We start from the raw sequence: 26,211 nt of genomic DNA, 5'->3' as shown, positions 1-26,211 counted from the left end.
GTGTGTCCAACGGATCTTATGAAAACAAGCATTGGGTGAAGACTTATGTTTTTCAGTGGGGTCACTTCTGATTTGTTCCACAGCAAGTTATCAGAACACTGAGGCCAGTAACCAGCCACATACAGGCACTGTCTCTCTGCCGCCATCAAACAGAATTTGGCTTATTTCCACCTAATGCTGGTGATGGTGTAGGGTTTTCTTAGTGACTTAGTGACTTGGTAGCTCAGGATAATTTAGTGTGTAAATGTCTTCACTATAAAAGCTGAGAAAAGTGGCCTTGAGTAATAGAATGCCACAATGTAAAACTGTAGGAATGAATCTTCTGCTTATGTAAAGTCTGCAGTAGCAATGCCATTTTACATGGGTGGAAAGCCTCATAATTTGTTCCATGACAGATAAACCCAAACAAATATTCCATGAGATGAAAAAGTTACTTGGAGTGGCATTTCAAGCCAGTAAAAATTGTAACTATACCTACAGAGGCAAAATAAAGCAATCTCAGTAAAACACAAATACATCCCTATTCCCTATATTGAATAGGAAAAAAAAATACAAACACAAAATTAGACCTGAGAGAAAAGGAACTAAGAGAGCACTGGTTATAGGAGAAATTGAATGTCATCTCGGATGTTAACTGAGTCCTATCAAAAAGAAAAAAAAAGGCATTTTAGGAAAAAAAAAATCACCTGCATATTGACGTCAGTACAAAACAGTAGGCCTAATTTCTTACTTCAGTTTCTAATAACAATTGAGGTTTAGATTTTCAAAGCTTTCTGGGGGATTTGGATACCCAATTCCCATTAAAATTACTTTTATTTAATTAATTTTAATGGGAATCAGGCATCTCACCCCTAGAGGGCCTTGAAAATCCTGGCCTAAATTCTTCAAACTGAAATAATTCAAATATTGAACTTGTGTTCTTTGTTTAATTCTTGCATGAGGCTGGCCTTTGAGAAGGAGAGATGCCATGTTAGTATTGCCAGCTGCGTTTGCTTTTCAGCTGTCAGTTCTCATTCTCCTCAGCTGGATGTGCCTGTCTCCTGATACCACAGGAGTTATTGATCCCAAATCCAAGGATGCATTTAGAGGATCAGAGTTACCTGGCAGTGTCCTCTAAAAGGGGGCACGTACACTGTGAGTGAAGGATTGGGAAACTAGTAAGGAAACTGCGCAAGTTATGCCAGATAAATTGCTGAGCCAATAACCAGAAATACAAGGTTGGACTGTTTTAATGTGTGTTGTAATTTTACATTTTGGTTGGGAGGCTTTAGCAGAAGCTTTGGTTCGTGCTTGTAGCCACAGATTATCAGTCTCATCAGAAACGTGAGCATGTGGTAGAAGGTGATACTCCTCTAAGTGGTTCTGCTCCTCAATAACTCAGGGTCCTGCCTGCTCCTGCGTGGTTGGGCAGCGCTGGCTCTTGCTCTGGGAAGCAGCTGTGGGAGCATGAGCTGGCTTTTGTGCTGGTTCATGCAGCGTGACAGTAATTGCTAAATTTCTGTTGTGGATTTCCACCCCCGCTCGTGAGAGCTGTGTTTGTGGAGCCCGGCTGGTTCTCAGGGCTCTCAGTTAAAAGAAGGCTATTTCCACCTGTGTATTTTGACAGGGGAGGGGACAAAAGGTTGTGACCTTTCTTCCACTGATTTTGCTGCCTGTATTTCTGTATCCCTGGCTGGCCAGTAGAAAATGCCAGGTAAGACTGCAGGGATCAATCCTAGATCTGGTACCATGGGTGGTGCTCAGTCTAAGCATGTTTCCTTGCTCACATGCACATTCTCTGAAGCCAGGTATGTAGTAGGGCCTTTTGAGCTTTCTTTCCCTTTTTCTGATTCTGCCTGAATAGATGAGTGCTAATTGAAGAGTACATTTGACATGACTCAAAGACTTTCATTTAAATTATAGCTCTCTCCAGGAATCTGACTTAATTTATCCTGCTTCAGGATTTGTGTGTGATGCCTATATTATTTCTGAATAGAAAAGGGACCCACAACTAATTTATCTTCCATTAAAGGAAACCTCATCAGTGTAAAAAAAGCCTATATCATATTTGTAGCCCAGAAGTCTAGACAGCTGGCTGCTGCTCCTAAAACCATTTGCTAGTTGTTAATGTCATGGGCTGGATTGTTAACTGGTTTAAATTGGCGTAGTTATGCTGGCTTCATGGAGCAACACCAATTTATACTTGTCAAAGATCTGGTCCCACAGGCAAGGAAATAGATTCTTGAGTCTAACCACAATTACTGAAGCATAAATATTATAGAGGCATTAACTTAATGGGGTCACTCTGAATTTGTTCTGCTATAACTGATATTAAAATCTGGCCCAGAATTAATCACTGCTGGTAAGAAATCAGATGGCTATCAAAAGGTTAATTTCATGTCTCTTTGCATAGAGACATTCTAACTTTGAGTATTGTATTAAAGGTTTTAGGGAAGTCAGTCTGCTGGCATAAACTGCCATGAACCTACACAAATTCACACCTGCAAAAGATCATGTTCTTTATCTCCAATTTAGAGAAGCGCTTTGAGGTCAGAGTTCAAACATTTTTTGACAGTTTCTTGCAGTATTCTTTGAATAGACTACATCTATATATACGTTTATGTATCATATATAATGTGTAAGAGCATTGGCATTGTCTGGAAGCAGGATACATGTCAGAAGTATGTTTCATTGAGATTTTCTTCATTTTTTTTTCTTCTGGGAAGCTTTACTAATTACTAGCCTTTTTTACATATTGATACCCTTTTATGCTTGAGAATGTCACTTTGATTTAAACTTAACAGACATATATAATTTTCCAGATCTTACAGCAAACTAATGGCATATTTTAAGGTACAAGCAAGGGTATTTTTTTACCTCTGTTGTTATGAATTACTTCTGTATCAAAACCTTGATAGCCAATTGAGGGACCACAGTGTAGTCTTATGAGTTTTACCATAGCATTGTGGCCCTTTGCCAGTGGGTCTTTGGTGGGATCTTCTATAGAAGCATGGCAAATCCCCACCCTTTGATCTGAGGAAGTGGATGGGAGAGGAAGCTGTAGCAAGGGCATCCCTCAGCTGCTCCTGTGGTCTCTTGAGCAAACAGAACTGCAAAAGCATCTTAATACAGCATTGGAACAGAACCAGGACAGGGCAAGTGTGGTGTTGCTTCACCTGTGCAACCCTATCCGTAATTTATGACAAATGTTCCTTGGCCAGTGTCCAGGTTCTGGGGCCTGTGCCTGAATGTCTGTTAAATGCTGGTGGAGAAGGGTGGGGAAGGTACCTGTGCAAGGGGCCATAATTTTGCTTTCTGATGGAAATGAATGGTAAATATCTTTGTATTTACTGCAGTTGTTTCTCCAGTACCATACAAACAGGTTAGCCATAACTCATAGAAAACTGTAAAACTTGCAACTCATGCAAAAAATGTGGAGGTCGGCTACCATGGGCACCACCACTTAGTGTCAACCCTTTTGCTTGTAGGGTCATCCTGTTATTCCAAAATTTTATCTCCATACTTCGACTTGATCTGGAGTACACATCTGCTGGGTAGGTTAAGCTACTCTGCGTTCTCTGGCATTGCTAGTTGTGCATTTGCTGTTGGTGTGGTGCATTGACTTTTTCTTTGTGGCTTATCAAAGTTGTGGCTATTCCTCTGTCTTGTCTTGGATGAAAATTGGCTGTACTGCTACTGTTGTTATTGAAAAGTTTCTCCCTTCCACCTCATTTTGAATACAAGAACAAAATTATTTTGTAATAAGCTGCATGAGGACATCATCACATAAAGACATGTCCTTGAAGGTCCAAATCTCTCTGTCTTCTTAAACTCCCAGGTGATGGGAGTTTCTTTTGGAGGAAAGAGCTACCACTCTGGGACCCCTCCCGTGTCAGCAATTAAGGTTTATCTTCATATCCCCACTTTGTACTATCAGTTTCATTTCTGTGGTCTGTTTTTGACCAACTTGCATCCAAATATTAACATTTTTCTAATCACATTTCAAATACGTATGTAATGAAGCAGAACAGTTGCTACTACTCAATAATTCTTTGCAGAATGACATTTTTGGTGTAAAATGTAAATATTTTCATTTAAAGTGTTATGTACATATCTATATTTGAATAATAGATTAAGGGAGTTCGACTCAAGCCTAGATTTAAAAAAAAAAAAGTAAGCATTATGGATGCACACAAGGTCTGGGAAAGACTTTCTCCCTGATGGAAAAAATCTCAATAAGGAGAATCTAACCCCTTAGCTCCTGCCTATGGGCTCCCCAAGGGAGAACTGAGTTGAGCTGGTTAGGGTGACAATACCTGGCTCAAAAAATGGTAACTTGTGTTGCAGAGCAGTTACTCCAAAAGCCCACTCGGATTCCCAGTGACTTCAAAGGGCACTGGAGAGGTCTCTAGTTTTTATGGCAGTCCCATTCTCTGTGAAACAGGCGTAATGAAAGCTCTTGAGAAGCTCCACATCTCTGTAGGGTTGTAACAGACTGTGATCTGCTGCGCAGCCAGCTGTCCTAAATGTTCAGGCATTAGGAGCTAGCCAGGCTGGCTTTATTGTATAAATACCTAAATCCCAAAGACTTTTGCATATTGATGTCAGAGAGTGAGTTCTGCTTTGCATCATTTAGATTGAGATCGGCTCAAAGAAGTTTTCCTTGTGAGGTCTGTTTAACTTCAAAGCAGGCAATTTTGTAAGGAAACCTAGAAATAGAGCTTCAAGCAACTGCAGAGATTAGATATTCTGCTTGCCGCCCACTGGAAAGATCAATGTCATGTTTTTTGTCTATTTAACACCTAATAATCTTAAGTGACTTGTGCAGTCAGCTGAAAAGAGATCACATGGCAGTGTTAGCAAATTATTTCCTTAATCTGATAATCTGCTGAGACATCCGCGTGTTGCGCACATTGCACTAATTACAGAGGGTTCAAAGTCATCATTAGCGGTTTTTGCCCAATAATATAATAAGTCCTTTATCACTAAAATAAAAAAAAAATAATCAGGAATTATTACAGCTGCATATGGCTGAAACAGACAAACTTAATTAAACATTTAGCATAGTACAGCGGTTACAACATTCCCAGGATTTGTAGCGTTGTTAAGCTGTTTTCTTTGAGAAACTCATAGCATATAGTCACAAGCTAAATTTACTGAACCACTTAAGGCATGACCATAACCGATTTAAAGAGGCTTTTAAATTTTCTAATTCTTTCCTGTATGTATTGACTAACTGCATCTCTGCCCTTACAATAGACGTTTCAGGTTTCACTGTCAATAAGAGTTTAATACTGAGTTCCCTGGACTCCAGAGAGGTCAGTGGGTCCAGTCTCAGCTCCTTGGCTCACACAGACTGTCCTGCCTAGCATGGCTAGATTGCTGATCAGACAAGTTTTGTATACAGGGCTTTAGCAATAGTAGAACTCTAAAGTAAAAACCAAAATTCATTATTAAAACCAAAATAACCTGCTCTAGCAATCTGTGGAAAAATAACAGTTAGAGAATAGAAACATACTTTCCCAAGACTAAACACAAGGGAACTTATGGGAGCCACTGAGGTTTCTGCTGATCTGCCTGTGAATTACATCGCAAGACAGACCTAAGTATTTATAGACTTTCTTTGACAATATTTGTGATTTATTTTAACTGTATAATTCAGTTCTGAAACAAACCACATTATTTACACAGGTGCCATGTCTGTTTCAACATAAGTAATTTCTGATTTTCTGTATTCAGTGCAGTTCTTTCACTACCATTATTCAGAAAAAAAACATTTTTAAGATGAAAAAATATTCTCTGTAATATTTTTCTTGTCAAGACAAATCAATGCGACAAAATTTGGTTAGGCTAAATTCTCTTCCCTAAAGCGGGGAGGTAGGAGGGAAGGAATGAGACATGTATAAAAAAGCAAATAAGAGAAAATACTTTCTGTTTAGGTCCTGTTATTACTGTTCATTCATTTTACTGCCAGAGACGCAGGGACATTATAGATGAAAAGGGCCTGTCAGCTTCTGCAGTCCATTTCCCAACAACGCTGTACCATTGCTTATAATCATTGTCTGGGCTTGATGAGTAATACAGCGTTACCTCTGTACAAAATGTTTCCTGATACAGTTTTGTATCATGCCACATAGTAAATCATAACAAGGCGTTTTGGGGGGCTGCTTTCGTGTAGAGTAGCAGAAATTTATGCTCTGCTGATTTCATATCTCTTTGGGGAGGCCATTTTGCTGGTGCTGTGGGTCTGCAGCAAATGAAGACTTAATAGTTTCGTTGAAGGGGGAAGCTACCTACTTCTAGTATTATCAAGGGCAAAAATGTAATTTCCTGGAATGTATTGAATACATCTAGTGCTGTCTTTGTCACTGTCATCCACAGACAGGGACGTGTCTAAACTTGAACACTTCTATATGGTTAGTTGTAATGAGCTGATCGTAGTGTAGCTTTTAATGTTAAATTCCTGTTATCCTCACTGACATTTCTATACAAAAATCAACTTAATTTTACACAAACTAAACCTGTTTTACCTTCTCTTGTGATGCGTTTATTGCATGCCTTTCACTTATCATCAAAAACAAGTGAGAAAATTACATTGCACCTGCATAAATAATATTGGATTTTACACTTATGGAGGTAACTCTTCTCATTGTGTAGCTGAATCTTGACCCAAAGCTTGCTGAAAAAAATCATGATTTGGATGAGTTCAGCCTCTTTGACATTAATAGGAAACAGATCAAAAGAAGTACACTGTTAAACAGTTGTTGCATGTTCCTTTGTCAGAAAACAAAGCTAAAGGCAAAGAGGTTTTTGGGGTTCTCATGCACAACCACATGTATTTTCTGGCCCTCATTTTCAGGATAGCACACAGTTAGTACAGTACTTTGAGAATGGTTATACTTCCTTACTGAAGCAATCTGAACTTACCTCCTTGCTCATCCAACATAACCAAAGTCCTGATACCAGCATCTTTACTCTACATCCCAATAGTGGTAGCAAGGTAAGGAGAGAGAGGGGGAGAAGAAAGAGAGAGAGAAAGAGAGATCAGTGAGGGAACACTCAGCCCTAGATATGGGACATAGGAAGACAAAAGAAAAACAGTGAAAGGAATGACAAGGTCATAAGGGGCTGGTGGCACAAAGACCTTATGTGCCTGGACACTGTATAAGGAACCAGGTACTCTCGATTGTAACATCAATCCTTCAGGATTCACTGGGATACTGAACTACCACAGAAAACATGAAGTCCTAGACCTTGAGATTAAAATAATCACTTTACACGAGAGTAATTTCTAAAAAAGACAGGGTTCATCTCCAAGTTCTCTGAAGCAGGAGAAGGGAAGAAGGGGGTGTTGACATTGCATGTTCGTCCCACAGGAGAAATTCCCAAGGAAAATAGGTATGACACAAACATGTTTGGGAAGGAGGCAGAGTGGTTTGTGGCCCTGCAACCCAGAAGTCAGAAAGCTTACCTACTTAGGAAATCCATTTTAAAGCAGGCTAATATTTAATAGGATTAAGCCATATTTTTTGGCTTGGAGATCTAACATATGGGTTTGAGCCAAGTTTTACTTCAGCCAAGAGAAACCTTTAGCATCAATGGACTTTGGGTCAAGCTTAAAGGCAGGATTTTTAAAGCACCTATGTGCAGATCATACCCCTGCTCCAACAGAGGTTAATGGGAGTCTTATCATCACCTTTGCTGGACATGGAGCTTGAGCAAAAGCCGAGCAGTTCAGAGCTCCCACCCACCTAAATCAGCAGCAGGGCACCTTTCACACATACAGTTTTTACATGCATTATCATCACTCTGGGATGTGATCAGGTGTCTCAGGTTTCTGGGTGCTGTGATACTAAGCTATATCACAGATCAGATTAGCTCCTTTTTAATTACGAAGGGAAAACTAGCTCCATTCTGCTTGGAGCAGTGATAACGTCTGTGAATAATTAATGACCTGAATGATCTCCTGACTGTTGCATTTCAATAACAGACAAAGTAAAGTCCTCTGTGGCCTGACACCTTGCCAGGGGAGTTACCTGGACTTGTGCAGCAGTAGTTTAGCTGCTTCCATGAACACAAAGCTACCCATACCCCTATGAAGTGGATAAAGTTGGTGGTGTCGATATAGCAGAAGGCCTACACAGGAACATGAGGAACAGAAACCTGGAGTCCTGACCATTCCTCTTGCCTTTCAGGCTATCCTCCCTCTCCTTGAGGCACATTTAGGACTTCATATTATCCTTCCCCCCAGCTGCCCTGCTCACTGCCATCGCTCATCTCTTTTTCTGGGAGCAGTGAAGTCTCTCTGGCCATCAGCTGCCCAGTCCATGCTCGCAGGCAGGCTGGTAGTGTGCTGCCCACATTGGCTCAGCTACAAGCCTGACTCTGTGCCACGCTCAAGGGCTGTCTGGCTGGTGCAGCTGGTGCTTCTCTGCTCTGCGTCAGGAGGATCTTGCTCGGTTCAAGAGGGATGCGAGATGCCTCTTGTTACACTCGTCTGCCTCTCTCTTCACTCCAGTTCTGATCTTTAATGTCTACATCACTGTAGAAACTGGGGAAAACATCAGATGTGTGCAGCCTGGTTTGTTCTCTTTGATTTTTTTTTTTCTTTTTTTTTTTTTTTTTTTAAATGTTTATGTGAGTTGCCAGGTGGAGAGAAAAAAACCTCCTGCTTTTCCCCAGGGTCTGCTGCACCGTACTGCCCTTGGGTCAGCTATCTACCAGGTACACACTGCTGCTCTCCCTCCCTTCAAGCTCTGTAAAACTGTGTTTACTTCAATCCCAACCAACTTTTAGTTTTGAAACCTTTGGGTCTAAGGGTCATCTTAGATTTGTCTATTTAGAGTAAGGAAACCATCTTTAACGATCATATGTTTTCAGTGGGGCAGGTGTCAGATTTGCTAAGTACTGGATGTCAGTAGCATTTTATTGTGCTCTTTCTACACTCTTGGTACCCAAGGGTGTCTTACCCCAAAAGATTTATATGTACTATAAAAAACATGCCTCATGCAAATACAAGGAGACTGCTTAAATCCTCAGTCATCTTGTATTTGAGTAAATATGATGGTCTGACATGGAGCCCTTTTAAATGTTGGACTTGGAGAATCTATAATTGGTGGTATGATACTTGGCTTTCAGAGAGTCAAACGTAGTCAGGCTGAGAAATGTTTGCTGCTCCTTAACCCTCTGACCTTATTTTCCTGCAGTTTTTAACATCTGAGCAAACTATCGTTATGCAGCTCAAGTGTCCAGTGCCCACATTAAGACTGATGCTAAGAGACAAACTCAGCAATTAGACTTTATGATTTGTATTTCATAGTAAATCCTTGCACAGAGGCAAAGAGGTACAATTTGCTTTTACTTACCTGGTCATCAGTGCCATTTAATTTTATTAGGAAATACCATATCTCTTCAGAGCATACTGCCACAGCATTAGTACTAATGTGAAAATGCTAAAGGGTGTGCATTGAATATACATGTCTGTATTTGAGGTCTTATCCAAAGCATACTGAAGCTAATAAAAAGATGCGCACTGACAAAGATGGGAGATGATTCAGCATCAAGTGACAGTCTCCTCCAGTTCCAAGTTTCTATTAAGCATTAATTTTCATCTTTTTCACAGAAAATTAACTGTGTAAAGCCAATTTAAAAAAAACTACTTTTGTACATTTAAAACAGATCCAGACTTTCCTAAAATGTCACATTTCCATTGTGAATTATCTTCTAGATAGCTCAAAACCAAACAGCTCAGTAAGACAGAACTATTCTAAAAATGTGCTCATCATCCAGACATCTGAGCAGGAAATATACACTCAGTAACTGACCCTCTGTGACAACAGTGTGGCATCTCTGGAAACTACAAACCCTCTTTACTTAAAGCAATATAGAGGAAGAAATGTGCCACACAAGTGTGTTTGGGACCCAAATACAGACAAAGGTGGCATTTTTTGCACTACAAGTGTCACAGAATCTTCCCTTGGTCTCGGTGGGAGCAGTTGTCAGCAGACACACTCAAACTGGTTGCTTAGAGAGAGGTGATGAAAGCCGTGTTTGCGAAGTGCCAGCCCAGAAGAATATGTTTTGCAACAACCGATTATAAAACCTTGATAAAAGGCTCCTGGAGGAGCTGTGGTCATGGCAAGGGCCTGGTGACCATGCTTTGATTTAGCTGGTCCTGAGGGCTTAGGAAGGCTTCCCAGCCACATCCAGTGCTCACCAATATCAGTGAGATCCTATGTGGGAAGCCATGAATGGGTGGAACCAGTGAGGTCCGTCTTATGAAAATGTGTGCTAATAGTACACTTTGCCCAGGATTAGAGCCTGCCTTTTTTCCTGTGCAATGGAGGAATTTCTTAAGACCTGCCAATCCTTGCACAGGCAATCCTCTGTTTAGTCTGTGGCAAAATAAGGATTCTTAGAAGATGGGATGCTTAGTGTAGTTCAGGCCAGAGAGAAGAAAAATGCATCTTTCATAGGACCCCACAGAGTTCATGGGGCACATGCCATTTTAATCCAGCTCTCAGATCTGTAACAACCTTCTCTCCCCAGAGTTACTTCTGACTCTACTTGTCTTCTTGTTGCACTTGGGAGGAGAATTTGGACTGCTGGATTTTGCCATGGTACAGCACAGTCTTGTCCCTTATAAGAAAATGGCATGGCATGAATTGCTTTTGTTGACGCATTGAACTGACGGCTCTGGAGTTCCTCTGTTTATCCATAAAGCCAGTATACTGCAATACTCTTTCCCACACAGCCCTCAAACATGCTCAGCCCTGGCTCTAGGAATGAGCCAAGTAGACCGGTGTGTCCTCCTAGACTTTGATTTCCATGGAGACTGTTGTGCAAAAAACCACCGAGTTTTGCCCAGCACTTTGGAGGGGAAATGCATTGCTGTAGCATTTCTTATTATTGCTGTTATGTCACCTAATTTCCCAAGGTGGGAATAAAACCAGGAAGAGAATTGGAATGACTTCTCAAAGGGCCCATCAGTCCCTCCAGGAACACAGTGTGTTACATCCTATCCATGCCTCCTACAAAAGGCAGCTACTCCAACTTTAGTTTAGTCTGAGGGGTGATTTTCATAACAGTATAAGGGAATGATGTATCAGATAGAGAGTCCAAATTCTAGAATTCACTTTTTCTGCATTTCAGGAGATAACCCTGAAAACCAGATATACACTCTTAGTTTTGAGAAGAACACATAAATTTCCACTTCAATGAAGAGTTTTTCTTTAATCAATATGGATTATAGAATTTGTTTTGAATAAATTAATGCAGACAATTATGTACCAGGTCAGGCTAACATCGCTAGCAGTTCCCAGAGACACTAAAGAGAAGTGTCAACACCCTAAAGACAAAAATGTGGTCAAATAAACAATTTTTAGTCATCCATAGCAATGCATTTCCTCAGCTCCTGCTCCAAGTTCACTGTCACCCTGTTAAAAATGCAATGTCTGTCCATGCCTGATTAAAAAGCCATGTTACTTCTCAGCCTGTTAATTCACCCTGTGGTTCAGATCCTCAGCTGAAAGGAATCTGTGAACGCCAACTTGAATCCTGTGTGCCTGGTTTTCATCTAGTATGGTGACCCTGACTCCAGTGCTACCCTGATGGTTCACATAGACAAAGGACCATCCTGCGTAGGACCAGAATTATGAATCACCTTCTTCTGTGCCAGATACTTATTTCTGTAGAATTACACAGATTAAAACACTTTTCTGAGTAGAGCAGTTCCAATAGCTAATGATGTCAAAGGGATTTTTCAAATTAGCTTTGACAAGCTTTGAACTAAATTCTAAATTAATTGAATATTTTTTTTTTCTTTTATTCTTCAGATTAAGGAAGATTTGACTGTGATAATAATGTCACAGGAAACTCCCTTCCCAATCACAAGTGAAGGAAGTTTGGTACAATGTGTTGGGTGCCTGTATAGAGCAGCATCATGAGGTTATCAAACATTTATAGCTGACAGTTTCAGCTTTGATATATTAGTAAACTTGACTCTAACCCTCCAGTATATGAGAGGAGAAGACAGTCCTGTCTGGATTTAAATGTACAAAGCAGACCTTTTATCTGTACATGTTGCTAAGTGCTTTCTTGCTGGGCTTTCTGCAGTACTGATCTTGTGGATATTTTTTCCCTTGTTGCGTCATAGCTAGAAACCTTCTTTTTTTTTTTTCCCACACTGCAATGATAGATTTTCTTTAAAGGACATAGTGGTTCCACTAGAGTATGGTAGTAGACTCAGGGCTTTTCCCCTTGGATGTGTTATTCTGCATTTCATAAAGTTGGCTCAAAGGTAAAAAGCTTGAACAAGAAAATAAGAAGGTCAGCTGCAAACTGTGTATTTAGTTTCACTTCTTCTGCCTCAGTTCATTTTTATTTTATGTTTTGGCCCAAACATTGCACAGCATCATCATAAATTATGGGTATTCATAGCACTGAGTAGCTGAGTAGCTGAAATGAGCATTGGTCAATGTAAGTGTAACTGTGTTGCGTGGGTATGCTGGGCAGCACAGAGCAAACTGCGTTTTGTAATCTGCCATCCCAGTACATGGCTGCCTTGGGGCAAAGCGGTGGCGACTTTACAACGGCCACTCACCACGTCTCCCTGCTTCCCTTGTTGTGCTAAGGCTGAAACAAACAGCTTCTTGCAAGCTGGGTTATACAAATTAGAAGCAGTAACAGCTTGGGTTTTCCTTGCCAGCGTTCCCTGGGAACAGCACCAGGGTTCAGTCTTCATATTCAGCCTTGTCTTCTTGAGCAAGAAGGGGACAGTCCTTTGGGGACATTGGTTTTGTCCCCCAGGCTATGACATACATTTCAGCATTAAGGATACCTTATAGTGCTCTAGGGCTTCCCTGGGCGGACAGCACTCTTCTGTCTCTAGAGTGGAGCTAAGTCAGTCCTTTTATTCTCTGTTTTCCTACTGTCCAACAGAGTGGAGCCAACCATGACAGGAGTCCATACATATGTATATAGTAATAATGCTTAAACATGGAGGCATCCTTTTCCTGTGTAAGGAATAACAGATTTGCTGTATCAAGAGAATAGAGTAAAAAGTGGTCTTTCACTGAGAATATTTTCTCTCTCTACCCGCTAGACAGGTTATGCTAAGCGAGGGAGTCTAATTGGATTTTTGGGGTCTATTAAATCAGAGTAGTGTGAGGTCAATTTCAAAGACACTCACTATTTGTCTTTTCAGTACAAAATCTCTCACTCTCTAAATGCTGCATTCTTTTAAAGTACCTAGGAAATGGGCTCAGAGTAATCAACCAACTGTTTAGACCACAGAATAATTTTAAAGGTCTTCTGTAGTCATATTAGTGAAAATAATATTCAGCTCATTGTAGAATTCCCGTGACTACTCACTGCTAGTTTTAGAAGCTTCTCTATTTGGACAAGAAGATAACGTAGCATCTGAAAAAAAAGCCAGATCCAGAGAGATGCTGAGCTCTTCCAAGCAGCACTAGGGTCCTACATAAATTCATTGGTAAATTCAGCAGTCCCAGTTCTCCTCCCACTTTGCCATTTGCTGTGATTTAATACTGAAATTCCAGTGGCATTCACAATATGCTGGTTCAATATGTTAGGAAGACTCAAGCAGTGCATAGGCCACACAAATATGGCTCAGGAGAGACAGGGCTGATATTTGCTGATGGCTTGGCCCTGAGCAAATCACTTCCCTTTCCTGTGTCTCTTTTTCTTCCCACTCATCATCTGCCTTGCCTATATAGATCACAGGCATTTTGGGGCAGCAGGCTCTCCTGCCTTGCGTTTGTGGAGGTACCCACATGAGACTCTCTTCCATGTCATTGAATTGATTTCAGCAGGAGCTGCATCCAGCATGGAGTTGACATAAAGTGATGGTTAGAAATGGCATGTCCAGGGAATTGAGCAGCAAAAAGGGACAGATTGCTTGCAAGACAAGAGTATGTTTGGACTGTAAGGGGCCCAGATCTGAAGTGTTTGTGGAGAAGAAGCGATGCTGACTGTGCTCAATGACCCATCTGTCTGTCTGTCCGTACACAGAAATTTAATTTTGTCACCACTGGACTCCATTGATCTCCACAGTTGTGATTGATTTCAAGGCCATGAAGCCTACGGCTGGGCTTGTGCTTGTTCCTGAATGTAGGAACTGATGTAATTTTCTTCCCATTGTCTCTGCTGGAGACTCCTCTGCTTGTCAGGAGTACTGGGACCGTCAGTGCTGATGACCCTGATTAAAAATGTCACCAGCTCTGGAGCCGAGGCTCACATGGTGCCTGAAAATAATATGTCCTGTCAGGCGTGAGCAGCGTTTGCCACCACCTGATGGCTGAACACTCTAAACTAAACTGAGTTTGGGAATTTCCAACTTTTAAAGCCCTTTGTTACGAAGAGGGTGAAATGAAGCCTGACTGAATTGTTTTTTCCCTTCTGGGAGTGACCCATCCAGGCATGTATAAGCTGTTTTAGCTATGAGGTCTGAGTCCGAGTGTCCCTCCTTAGCACCATGGAGAATCAGAGAACCTCCTTTTCCAAAGCTGTCAGTCTACGACATCTCATAAGCCTTGAAATCCTAATGAATATTTCAGAGATACATAAAGAAGTGGCATTTAAATGCTGTGGTGACCAATGCTCTATAAATAGCTGCAAGTGTTTATGGAGAGGGAGGTATTTAGAGACAACAGGGCAAACAGAGTGAGTACCTTTCTTACCTTCCCCATTTGCAGTATTATGGCAAGGAAGTCAGAGCGGTGCTGGCACGAGGCTCCAGGAGCTCTGCTGCAAACTCAGCCACTTGTCTCTGACTCCGGGTCACCTTTGGAGGCTGTTTCCTTGGTTTATCTCAAGTAGCCTGTCTCAATGGATACTCGGGTATGGCCAAAACATTGGCTCAGCAGCTGAGCTGCAGTGTGACACTTGGCAACTGGGGTACTGTGTCTTGAATGACCCTGCTAAGGGGTAAGGATAAGGAGGGACAAAGCGGCACATAAAGCCACGGCCAAGCCCTAGCAGTGTGAGTTAAAAAACCCAGAATTCCAGTGTCTGACTCTCCATCACTTTTGCCCACAACAGAAGTGCAAGTAAAATGCTAGCCCTTACCTCTTCAACAAGCTGCAGCATTCGACGGGTGCTCTCAAGGGACTGGAAAAAAAAGAGGACAAACCACTTAGATTTGGCAAGATATAGTTTCCAACACTAATGTGCAGGCTCACGCTGACATTATGTTTTTCCTACGCTCTTTGCCTGCCCTCAAAATCAGGCCACCAGCAGGGTACTGGTGATCTCTTCATCTTCAGCTCTGTTACGGCTCGCTGATGCGGCCGTTCCCACTGCATCTCCAGGCAGCTGCAGTCTCCGAGGCCCTGTGCTCCCCTTGCACACACACCACAGTGGTAGTGCTTGGAACAGCTGGTGTTCCACTTTAAAGACAGAGTCTGTGGTCTTCAGCTAAGGCTTTTCAGAGACCTAATTGGTGACTTTTAACACTTAGTAGTTTGGCAAAGTGAAGGAATCCTCAGAAAATATTAAATTGCTGCTTTTTGCTCTGAGGCCAGTCAAATTGATGCAGACTCTAATACCTAAACCAAACTCACCATCAATAAGCACCTTAATCTAGACTAAACATGACATTAAATTTTACCCTGGCTCATTTCTTTTCCAATTCTGCTTTCAGTGTAACGCTGACAGAAAACAGAATCAGGCCTAGAAATCCTTTGCCGGATCAGCTTCTATTTCTGGATGTGTCTCTCATGCCAACCCCAATCCCAGCCCCAGGTTTCCAGTTTAGCTATGGGTCTCACTTCATCGGCAAGCTGGTCGGCACGCCGCTGCATTTCTTCCAACTCATTGCGCATATCAGCGTCTTCCGCCATTTTAGCTGTGGGTGTGTTTGTAGAAGCTGCAGATCAAGGATTTGTGCTCAGCTGCTCGTGAGCCTGGAAGACAGCGAAAAGGGAAAGAAATAGCATGGTTACACTCCTTGACTCACTGAATTGTGCTTAAATGTCAGTCCCACAAAAGTGCTTCTATTACATGAGTGCCCTCACCCAAACTCTTACGTTCTGGGTAGCAATTCCTATATAGTAGAGCGCACACAGGATTTTTCAAGGTGGTGCTTTATTCTTATATTATTAATCACTTTCGAAGAACAAGGTATCCTTGTCATGTTCTTTGAGGAAAATTCTTCTTTTTTCTTAACCTTTCAAATGCTATCCATATCAAAGCTGGAGATTCAGGAGCTGTTATTTGCTACCAGAAACGCATTCATTTTTCTCTAAAATTAAAAGTCTTAACATGAAGGAGCTCAAGGTAAAACCTGTGCCCCTCATGTCCTTGATTTCAGCCACGTTGCCTGGAGGGCCAGACACTGAGGTAACATATCTGCAATGAAATAAAAGACAATGAAACTTTGCAGATTTTTATCTGCTACTGACTTATCCACCACGCTCTAGTTCAGACTCTAAAATAATGTTTACAGGTAGATTGGGTGAAGTTGTCTACCTGGGAGAATCCTTTGTTTCAGGGGAAGTGACTAAAAGATCTAACTGGTATTTTCAACTTCTCCCCAAAGCAGGTAAAATTCTGAGCTTGGTTATCCCTCTCAATACAGAAAGACACCACTGAGCGCATCCTAACTGGAGATCAGGATGTAGCCCGTTAATCCTCATTTGGTTAGGGTTTCTTTTTTTGTTATAAATTTGAGCTAGCTCTGATTACTGTACATGACTTGATTAAGAAAGGCGGGTCCTCCTACCATCTGTCAGGTCTTTATAACAAAAACACTGGCTTATTTCTTCGCTTGATTCAAGCATGGCACATCACAAATTACTGCTCACTGAATGTTAGTTTTGTTCATTGCAGAAAAACCTAATCCCAGGTGCAGAGGAGGTGGGGAAGTTGTGGGGGACTGCAAATAAACAGCCATAAAGCACATGCCATCATGCTCAATTACAGAAAGAGGACAAAAGCAGCCCATTTCAGCAAAGCTGCTCTAAGAAGGCAAAATCCCGGGGGCTATTTTCTGTCCTGTCTTTGCAATACGTGCAGCCTTTATGAAACAAGATAAGTCAGGGCAGAGTTTGGCTCTAAAATTTTAACAATAATAACTCTGTTTAAATGGAAGTCATTATCTAGTGGAGATGAATCTGTTCCTTGCTTTGACAGCACTCACTGTCAGGACAAGAGGAGTATGGGCTGAACAGGTACAGCTGAGGGGCAGGGAGATTTCCTGGAACATACCCCGTTTGCTTAGAAATGTATAAGGAAAGCAGACAAATCCTTGCATTTCCTTTGCAGCTTCAACAATGGATTTGCTGTTTTTCTTAACTCAGAGGGAATATGTGACCTTCATGCTTTCGCATTAGCTGTGCCCTCACTCGTGGTTGCTTTCCCTCTTTGAAGCCACAGCAGGAAGAAATCCATCTCGAAGAGTCAGCCCTGCAGCATCTCACTGGTACAGCATCTCACTTTCATCACTGCACACATTGCCATATCCTTGTCAGAGGGAGACTGACATTTTGTGGTGGGTCACACAATATTTAGGAGCCCAAATGTATGCTGACGAAGAAGCCCACCTGGTTCTGCCAGCTGCACGGTCACAGCGGTGCAAAGGACAAAGCTTAAGCAACTCATCTGCAGCCCTGCAAACGCAGAGCTTATTTTCATGGCTAATATTGAGACAGATATCAGGCACTTCGAGGATGCTCACAAACAGCTGTAAATAGGCTTTACAAAAATGGCACACTCTGAAGATTAGGAGGAAAAGATGACCCAGGAACTGGTCTCCTCCTGAAGGGCATGAGCAAGTGTGGTGACACTCACAAGGCCACCCCAACCTTCCCACCCCACTGCTGCACTTGCGTTCCCTTTTGTGGCACATCACACAGCTCCTGGAAGACACTGCCCCTGATCAACAAATGGAGCGTGCTCAGCTGGAATGAAAAAAATTATTTTGGTAAAGAACGGCTCTCTAAACTTCTGTCCCACTTGGCACAGGCTGGCACTAGCACCGGTCACTGCTTCACAAACTGTTTTTTTCCTGGATCGAGGCAAATCTCAGTATTTAAATATTTCTGGCACAGCCTCTGCAACAGAATACCAGGATTAAGTCTGTGGATCTAGTTTAGAATATTTAGTTTAAATATTCTTCTCCGACTGGGTCCCTCACTCCACTTATGCTGGCACAATAACAGCACTGAGCTTTAGCAAAAATCAGGACAATTTAGTCATGGTTTTGGGACTGATCTAATTGGTATATACATCTAACTGTGAGGGGCAGGAAACTGGTTCTGCACTATGTCTGCCTGGTAGCATCTTGCTAGCTGTAAAATAGGAGTTGATGGATCAGCATGAAGATGGGATGCTAACAGGGAATGTGATTCAGTCCCTAAGCATATCCAGTGTGAGCTGAATGATTACAGATCTGTAAGCGAGTGAAGGTGAGATGAGTACTTCTACTGACAATAACGAATAACAGTCTATGTGTCAGTAACAGCAGATAACAAAAATTGCACAGAAAATTCAGTCCTCAAGTATATTTCAGCCTGACTTTTGATCTTATACTTATTAATTTTTGATCATGAGCCAGCAGCGATGTTGGGTGGTTGCAAAAAAGAAAGAAAGTGAAGAAACTTTGTGATTTTTCTTTAGAGTTATCCTTCTCGGTTAGTTAGAACCACCAGTTGGCATCTTAGTGACAGATGCATCCTTTTTGCATCAGGCTAAAAAAAAAGTCAGAGGTTGTAACCAGAGAGATGTTTTGTAGCAAGTGATCGAACTTGACAGGTTTATTGAGATTGTTTGGTATTTGTAAGGCACTTAGAATGGATTGAGAAATAGCAAAAAGCATTCTTCCAGACAAGTCATTTTACATCAAGTTTTAGTCATAAACAAAAGTGCCCCACAGCAGTGCTGATTCAATTTTATTTAATAGAAAACCATGCTCAAGAATCAATAAAGGTTACTGATTTGCACACAGTATGATAAACTGCCAATGTTTTGTAGGTGGCTGGGAATGGGTTTAAATTTTTTGCAGATTTTGCAGTTCAAAATGTAGAATAGGGCAGCTTAGAGATAGTATTTTCCTTGAAAAGCCCCATTTAGGCTGAAATTCCATTACAGCATCATGAATTTCTAACAACAAACCCTGTTATCAATAAAATCCTACAGGGAGCAGATTTATGTGTTTTAAAGGGAATTATTTCTCTAGAGTACAAATGAACAGTTTTCCCTCCAAGGTGTCTCTTAGGAACACCTATATATAGTCCTCTTGATGTTTTAAAACATTGAAATGGAATGATTACAAGAACAGCCAGGAAAAGGTAAACCATAACGGATTTGCTCTCACTGATTACCAGATGGGCTTTCAAAAGCATAAAGTATTAGTCTGTCTTTGGTCCCTTTGAAACCTGCAGATGTTTTAGTAAAACAGGAACAGACCACAGATACTATTGAGGACTTTGGGGAATAAATTCCTTGTGGAATTTTTATTTTGGAAAATAGCTGATATTTTGCATTCTATTCTCATGCAAGCTGATTTGAACCAAGTATCAAATGCTTTAATTGCCATGGGAACCCCCAATATGGCTGGAAATAACATCTCTGAAATGTACTCTGTACTTTCAATGTAAACTAGATTTTATTTTGTGTGCAGTCACTACAGAGATGACAGATCAGAAAACCGTAGTTGTGATGTAATATGTTAATCTCTTTAGATCTAAAACCTTGATTAAAAAAAAAGTTGCTACAGAACTTATAGCCACTTTCACGCATTCACTCAATCCGTGTTTATACTTGCAATAATTGTATAAACAAATGTAAGCTCAAAATTTCACAAGGACCTTGTTTTTTCCATTTCAGTAAAGGAAACAGAAATCCTCTGGGTTCACTCCCAAACATACATGATGCTCTCTTAAAAGGAGATAAAAGTCCAAACATTCTTACAAAAAACTGTGTACATCGTGTACCAAGCTGTGCTCTGTGTCTTCTAGACAATGCAAGTGACTTCAAGGGTTTGGGTGACTTACATCAAATTCCCTGTGAGCCAGTCATACACATTACAGTGCTACTCATACAGTAGCACAAAAACAGACTAAGGGTTAAAGAAAAATACAAAGAGAGAGTAGCTAATGGAAACACATTACCTATTATACTTTGAATTCTGCATCTGCTATTTTAGTAGAGTTCAGATGCAATAAAGAATCTCATCGTGAGAACATTATATATCCTTATGGAGTTATACTGAAGTCTAAGAGACCTACATATATCCCCAGAGGAAGAGAGATACAATGAGTGACCTTTGAAAGCAAATATTTGCTTCACAGTGATATAAACACTTCAATGCAATAAATACAGGAAAATGAAAATGCTGCAATTTACTGTGGTGAAGGCAGCACTGCAATAAAGTGTTCTTTTTTAAGCACTCTCCCTGTTATTAAAGGACACATCTATTCTTCCCGTGGATATTTGTAGCCAGAGGATGACCGCATTGGCGTATTCTACTAAAAAAGTCTGAGTGGGTCAATATCAGACTTTATGCTTCTTTCTTGCAGGATTCAAAGAGCATTACCACAGTGGTGTGGCATTAGTAGAGCCACAGAAAACGCAAAGAGACACTTTGGATCAAGCTTCTTAGAATGGAGGTTGAGCCATTTAAAGTTGGATCTTGGTTTGCAGCTATTCTCCTTTCATTTTTAATCTGGTCGTTGGTAGGAGAAACACATGCTGGTCAAAGGGGGAGGTGAAGTTTTTCCAGAGATGAAGTGGGTCATCCTTGCTCTCCGGTGTTGCCTTACAGCCGTTCAGTCAGCTCCCTGGGTGCTGAGCAAGGCATGTTCAGCCACGATGGGGCAGGCACAGGGCAGTTCGGGGGCTGTATAGGATCCTCCTTTCAAGATGCACATCTTTTTCTCTGCTGGACCTCCCTGACAGCTATTGCTGCCCAGCAGGAAGCTATCTAGAGCTCAGCTACGCAGTACGTTGGCCGTATCTTTCACCACCTTCACCAGCCTTCCCTAGACGGGCTTTTTGCAGCTGGGTTATAAGAAATGCACTGGCATTAACCCCAAAGCTCAGGCTAGACCAGAAACTGCCTCCTAACACCAGTAGGGAACGAAATTACATCAAAAGTGAAAAGCTGCTGCAAAAGGATGCTTAGATACCAGTACTTGTGTGTGTTGCTGACACCAGCACGCTCCCCTTGGAACTGAGGACGTAGTGTTTGAAGGCAAATCCCAACAGAAAGCCAAGAAAGGCACGTGTGTGCTGCCCACAGTCAGCGTGACAAACAACAGCTGGGCAGAAATTATTTAAGGGAGTGGGGAGCGTAGCTTCTTTAGATCATGGGCTCTCAGCAGCGGCCCTCACAAGCTCTAGCTCTTCTGGGTTTTGACTTCTGTCATCTCCGTTTCACCCAGAGCTCACCACAATTAATACTGTCTATAACAGAAGCATTCCCTGCTTTTGCTCTTATTGTATTTTAATTGATCTGAAAGCACTTGGAGAACAAATCAGCTAATTTTGTAATGAAAAATCCTATTTAAAGATTTTATGCTATTGCGTAAAATGTAACAATAAAAAATTACTCAAATTTGTTATTTAGATTTAAATTTTAAATAGCTCTGAAATAAATCCTGAGGAACATCTGCTTTTTATATCAACTCAGCACAGCCTGTTGCCTGGATGAATGTATTCACAAGATTTTCAGCAAAGTTCTCATTTCCAAAAAACACCTTTGTTATGTTGGTGTTACTGATTAAGCCAAAAAGCTGCCTCTGTGTTTCTGTAGGGTATGTTGAGTTAACCTGTGGCACAGACCCCTCATCTCTCTTCTGTTGTTGTCCCACGGTGTGTTGCTTAGAAGCCTTTGGACCCAAGTCCACAGCTCAGGCTGGTGGAGTACAGTCATAACCTGTTTTACTCTGGTTTTCGCTTGATATTCAGTAAAGAATAATGCCAACTGGTGAGGGCTTGTCAGGGAGTGACTTTGGAAAAGACAGGCACTGAGATCTTGCAAATCTGAATTCAGGAGAAGCAGGCAATTCCTAGTTTGTCACTGTCTTCCTGCGTCGCCTTAGACAACTTATTTTACTCTCCAGGCTTGCTTGTGTTGCCTGAAGATCGGTCTCTAGAGCTGTGTGAGGTGCTGTAGGTATTGGGCTTCCTGCTGCTGGCTGTATCTGTCAGTGTTGTGCAGATGTCTTGGATACCCTCTGACGGGACTGCTTGTCTGTGTTTAACAACTGAATCTGCCTCCCGTCTACGCAGTACGGATAAAATTCTTCTTTTCCTTCCATCTTGTCCAGATTTTCTTCCTGCTTAAGTAGCAGGTGTTTCAGGGCATGGACTGGCACTCAGTTTGGGAATGTATGTAGGATAGGACAACAGGGGGTTTGGATATGTGCTAGTGAGCATGATGTGTTCTCACGCTGCATCTCTGTGTCGGAACCCATATCTAGCTGGAAGGAGAACTTGCCAGTCAGAATCCAAAATGAAGATGCTGAAGTATAATTAAGCAAAATTGTGACTCCTGACTATTTGCTGAATGTGTTGGAAAGCAGTTTTCCTATGGGCTTGTGCTGCTATAATGGCAAAAAGAAAAAAAAGCTCAATAAAATGATTTCACAGTGTGAATGCAATTCCCCAACGTAGATGTGCTACTCGGGGAATTACTTGTGAATGTGGGCACCTCTACCCCTGGCAAACCCCTGATCATTAGTGGGTAAATGAGTGTGATTATGTGCATACACAGTTGCAGTGCAGCAGACAAGTTGTGTTGACACAACCGCTCTGTGCCTCTGGTTTCTGCAAACAGGGAGGTTATGAGCAATACATCCCACGCTCCCCCCAGGCGCCGCAGCCAGGGGCAACGGCAGGTGGGAAAAGTTGCCGTTGAGACCTAGGAGAAGAACAGGCAACCATAAAAGAAATGCCTGGAGCCATCCTATCCCAGTACAAAGCCAGTCGTTGTCCTGTCAGTTGTCAGACAACACTGCTGTTTTATGAGGCTCCAACATGTGCGTGTTGCTTTATCGGGCTCCTGGACTGAAAAAAAAAAAAGCACAGAGCAGCCATTTTGTAACATTTCACTTCAGAGTAATAACTTTACTTTCTATTCATTTTACTGCTAACAAAACTGCTTTAGAAAATAAACCTTTCAATGTGTTAGCTCTTCGCAGTTCATTTCTACAGCTATGTACCCACACATTTTTCTTTTTTTTTTTTTTAAAATTTTCTTTCTGACAGCAACAGAAAAACATTGCAGGCAAAAATGTTTGCATTTTTTCCGTCTGGGAGAGAGCAACCAGCCAGAGTGGTGCAGGGTGAAGAACGAAACCCTCGTACCAGGAGTGGGCACCTTGTCTGAAGGGAGCTGCTGGCAGCACAGAGGACATGGAATGGAGACTTGGACTGGAGAGGCTGCTGTGAGTCTAATTCCTTGCTATTCTCAGATAGCTGCCTCGTACAGCTTCATTTATAATTTAGTAAGTAATGTCGTATGATTCCCAAAGTTTATTGTGTTTCCACTAGTTCTGAGTCTGGACCCTCACTTCTTCAGTATCCAGAAAACATTTCACTTCTAGAACAAATTAATTCACAGCCAGAAAACAGCAGCTTGTTTCTGTGCAGTCTCGTCCTGTGGCTTAGTTTCTCTCCTTCCCTGCTCTCCCTCTCTCTCTCTGTGGTATATAAACAGCAGTCATAGCCTTTTTCAGCATTTCTTATGGCATGAAAGATCAGATTCTGTTAGTTTTCCTTGCTAGATGGACTGTTGCCCTGATCATCCTAACAGCTATTGGTCATGCTGGTTCCAGTTGGAATTAATCTCTGGAAAAGGGTGGCTGAGATTTCACAGGGTATTTTAAATGAGGATATAGACTTTGCTCGAAGGGCTTAGTGCTTCCCCATCCCTCCAGGAGATACCTAGTCGAAAATATCCTACAACCTCACTTGCCATTTGCATAGCGGGATCTTGGTGGCTCAGGACAAGAAATCCAGGTATTAGTAGGGAGGATTAAAGAAAATGTCTTGACTCATGACAAAGCTATTTACATTCTGTGACCAGAACCTGGGAGAAAAACAGAAGGCATCTGCTCAGCTAGAGGATGAGATTTCTGACTGTCATGATTTTCAGTGAAACTCACAACCTGTATTCATTCAGATCTTCCTCAAAATATGCACTCGCCACCACTGCAGCAGTGGGAAGCAGGCAGCCTCTCCTCTGTTTGATTATATTCCAACCTGAGTTTTTTTACACTGCTCCTAAGCTACTAAATCTGATTAAAGGCCAATTTTAGAAGCTAGGGGTGAAAGTCACGCCCCATTTCAAGTTGGAGGAAGTTTTACCACTGCCATTAGCGGGGTCAGGCTTGCAGGTTGAGCCAGCCCACAGCGGAGGGTGGGCGTGTGAGTCTATGCAAACGTAGAATAAGAGTGCTTGGCACCTTAAATGCTTTTGTGCCAGATGTTTGTGGGGCTCTACCTGCCCCCTTCTGTTTCTCTTGGGTGAATAGATGGATAGGTAGATGGATGCATGGAATATAAATATAAAGTTGAATTATTGCACGACATTTGTTGAGGGATTCGGGAGACAGCAAGGAATAAGCAAACTGCATGGCAGATTTTCCTGGGGAGCATAAGAGGAGTTCCCATTAGGCTACACGAGGCCTGTTGCATTTCACAGAATCATAGAATGGTTAGAGTGAGACAAGACCTTAAAGATCATTTAGTTCCAACCCCCTGCCATGGGCAGGGACACCTCCTACTAGACGAAGTTGCTCAAAGCCCCATCCAGCCTGGCCTTGAACACCTCCAGGGATGGAGCATCCACAGCTTCCCTGGGCAACCTGTTCCAGTGTCTCACCACCCTCAGAATAAAGAATTTATTCCTAATGTCTAATCTAAATCTCCCCTCTTTCAGTTTGAAAACATTACCCCTCGTCCTATCGCTACATGCCCTCTCCAGCTTTGCTGTAGGCCCTCTTCAGATATTGGAAAGCTGCTATAAGATTTTGCTGTTCCTAGGTTCTTAGAAAGAAACTGTTCCCTTTGCAGAGTTTTCTTAAGAGTGCCCAGAGCTCCTGGTCCAGCCCTCTGCCTCCATACACACATCCAAGCCTCTATCGCACCCCCTGATCTAAGATTAATGTCCCCTCTGCAGAGCGTCTCAAACCAAAATGATCTTTTGGGGTGAGGGTGCTGATGGGGAAGCCAGTGTGGGGCAAAGGCAGGCACAGATTTCCCAGGAAGCTGAGCGGGACCGGCATCCACTTTTGGCTTGTAGCACCAAAGGTGTTCAGCACCTGTCTGCCCCAAAGTGTTATGGCTCCTTTTCCTCACTGTATAAGAGTTGCTTGCAGACAACAACTGCGAAGTGCAGAGGTTTTGCAGGTGGTATGAGACACATGCTTTCAGTGGGCTCCAGGAAAGGGGTTGGTCACAGCCTGGGAAGTTGGAGGGCAGTGAGCAGCAGCCTGTTCACTCACATACCTCCCACAGAGGCTGGATCAATCGAATTCAACCTTATAAAGTCACTGTAACACAGAAGATGAACTGTGTCTGTGCCTATTAGCTACCCCCTGGTGCTGCAGTTGGTGTCTGTGAGTCAGGAGTGCTTCCGCCGCATAACAGGTAATGCGGCATGAGAAAATTAGAGTAACAGCCCTGTCTGCTCATTCTTTTGCTCTTAGTCCTGCCAGTGGGGATGTCTTAAACATCAGTGTGGTGGAAACCAACTGGCTGCCGTGGGTTCACATTTATGGGTGAAGGGCCTCTCTCTGTACCTGCATAAATCGAGAGGAACAGACCCAGTGGCAACAGAGAACAGTGAATTGAGTTTCTACAAGAGAGCATTCAACATGAGTGGTTGTTCAGAAGGCCTCACTCCTCATTGCCTCAACACTTTCTAAGTCTCCTCTGCCTTTGCAAAGTCAGTGCAAAATGCCACCATCTCAGAAGAGTTACACACACTTATATTGTTTGTAGGCCAAAGCAATGGCAGAAAATTCAAAATGATCCAAGAGAGCAGGCAGGCAACTGAAGAAGGCTAAATGGATGATAAAAAAGAAACTCATGAACTGGAGAAAGTTGTGTTTGTTTTTTTTTAGGCTAAATGGATGATAGAAAGGAAGCCCATGAGTATTACAGGAAGAAAAGAGTGTACATTTGCGCTGGCCTCTGCCACAAAGTAGAGATAATTTCTGCTGTATTTTGCGGAAGTCTGCCAGTCAAGGGGAAATTTTGTGGTAA

The 26,211-nt window shown here is 42.1% G+C and overlaps 1 protein-coding gene across 2 annotated transcripts in view; it reads right to left on the bottom strand.

Moving 5' to 3' along the window:
- SNAP25 (synaptosome associated protein 25kDa) overlaps positions 1-26,211 on the bottom strand; it is a 65,346-nt gene that overhangs the window by 14,041 nt on the left and 25,094 nt on the right. For both annotated transcript variants that reach the window (XM_014966400.1, XM_014966399.1), the window contains exons 2-4: positions 15,768-15,902; positions 15,067-15,108; positions 6,907-6,955 (exon numbers count right to left, since the gene is read on the bottom strand). In XM_014966400.1, coding sequence (XP_014821886.1) covers positions 6,907-6,955; positions 15,067-15,108; positions 15,768-15,839 — 163 coding nt within the window. In that variant the 5' untranslated portion in view covers positions 15,840-15,902. The remainder of the gene's footprint in view (positions 1-6,906; positions 6,956-15,066; positions 15,109-15,767; positions 15,903-26,211) is intronic.

Source organism: Calidris pugnax, unplaced genomic scaffold, assembly GCF_001431845.1.
Source record: "Calidris pugnax isolate Ruff unplaced genomic scaffold, ASM143184v1 scaffold31, whole genome shotgun sequence".
Classification (NCBI taxonomy): Eukaryota; Metazoa; Chordata; class Aves; order Charadriiformes; family Scolopacidae; genus Calidris; species Calidris pugnax.
The sequence above is the reverse complement of the archived record's forward strand: the minus strand, read 5'-3'. Positions and strand labels throughout refer to the sequence as shown.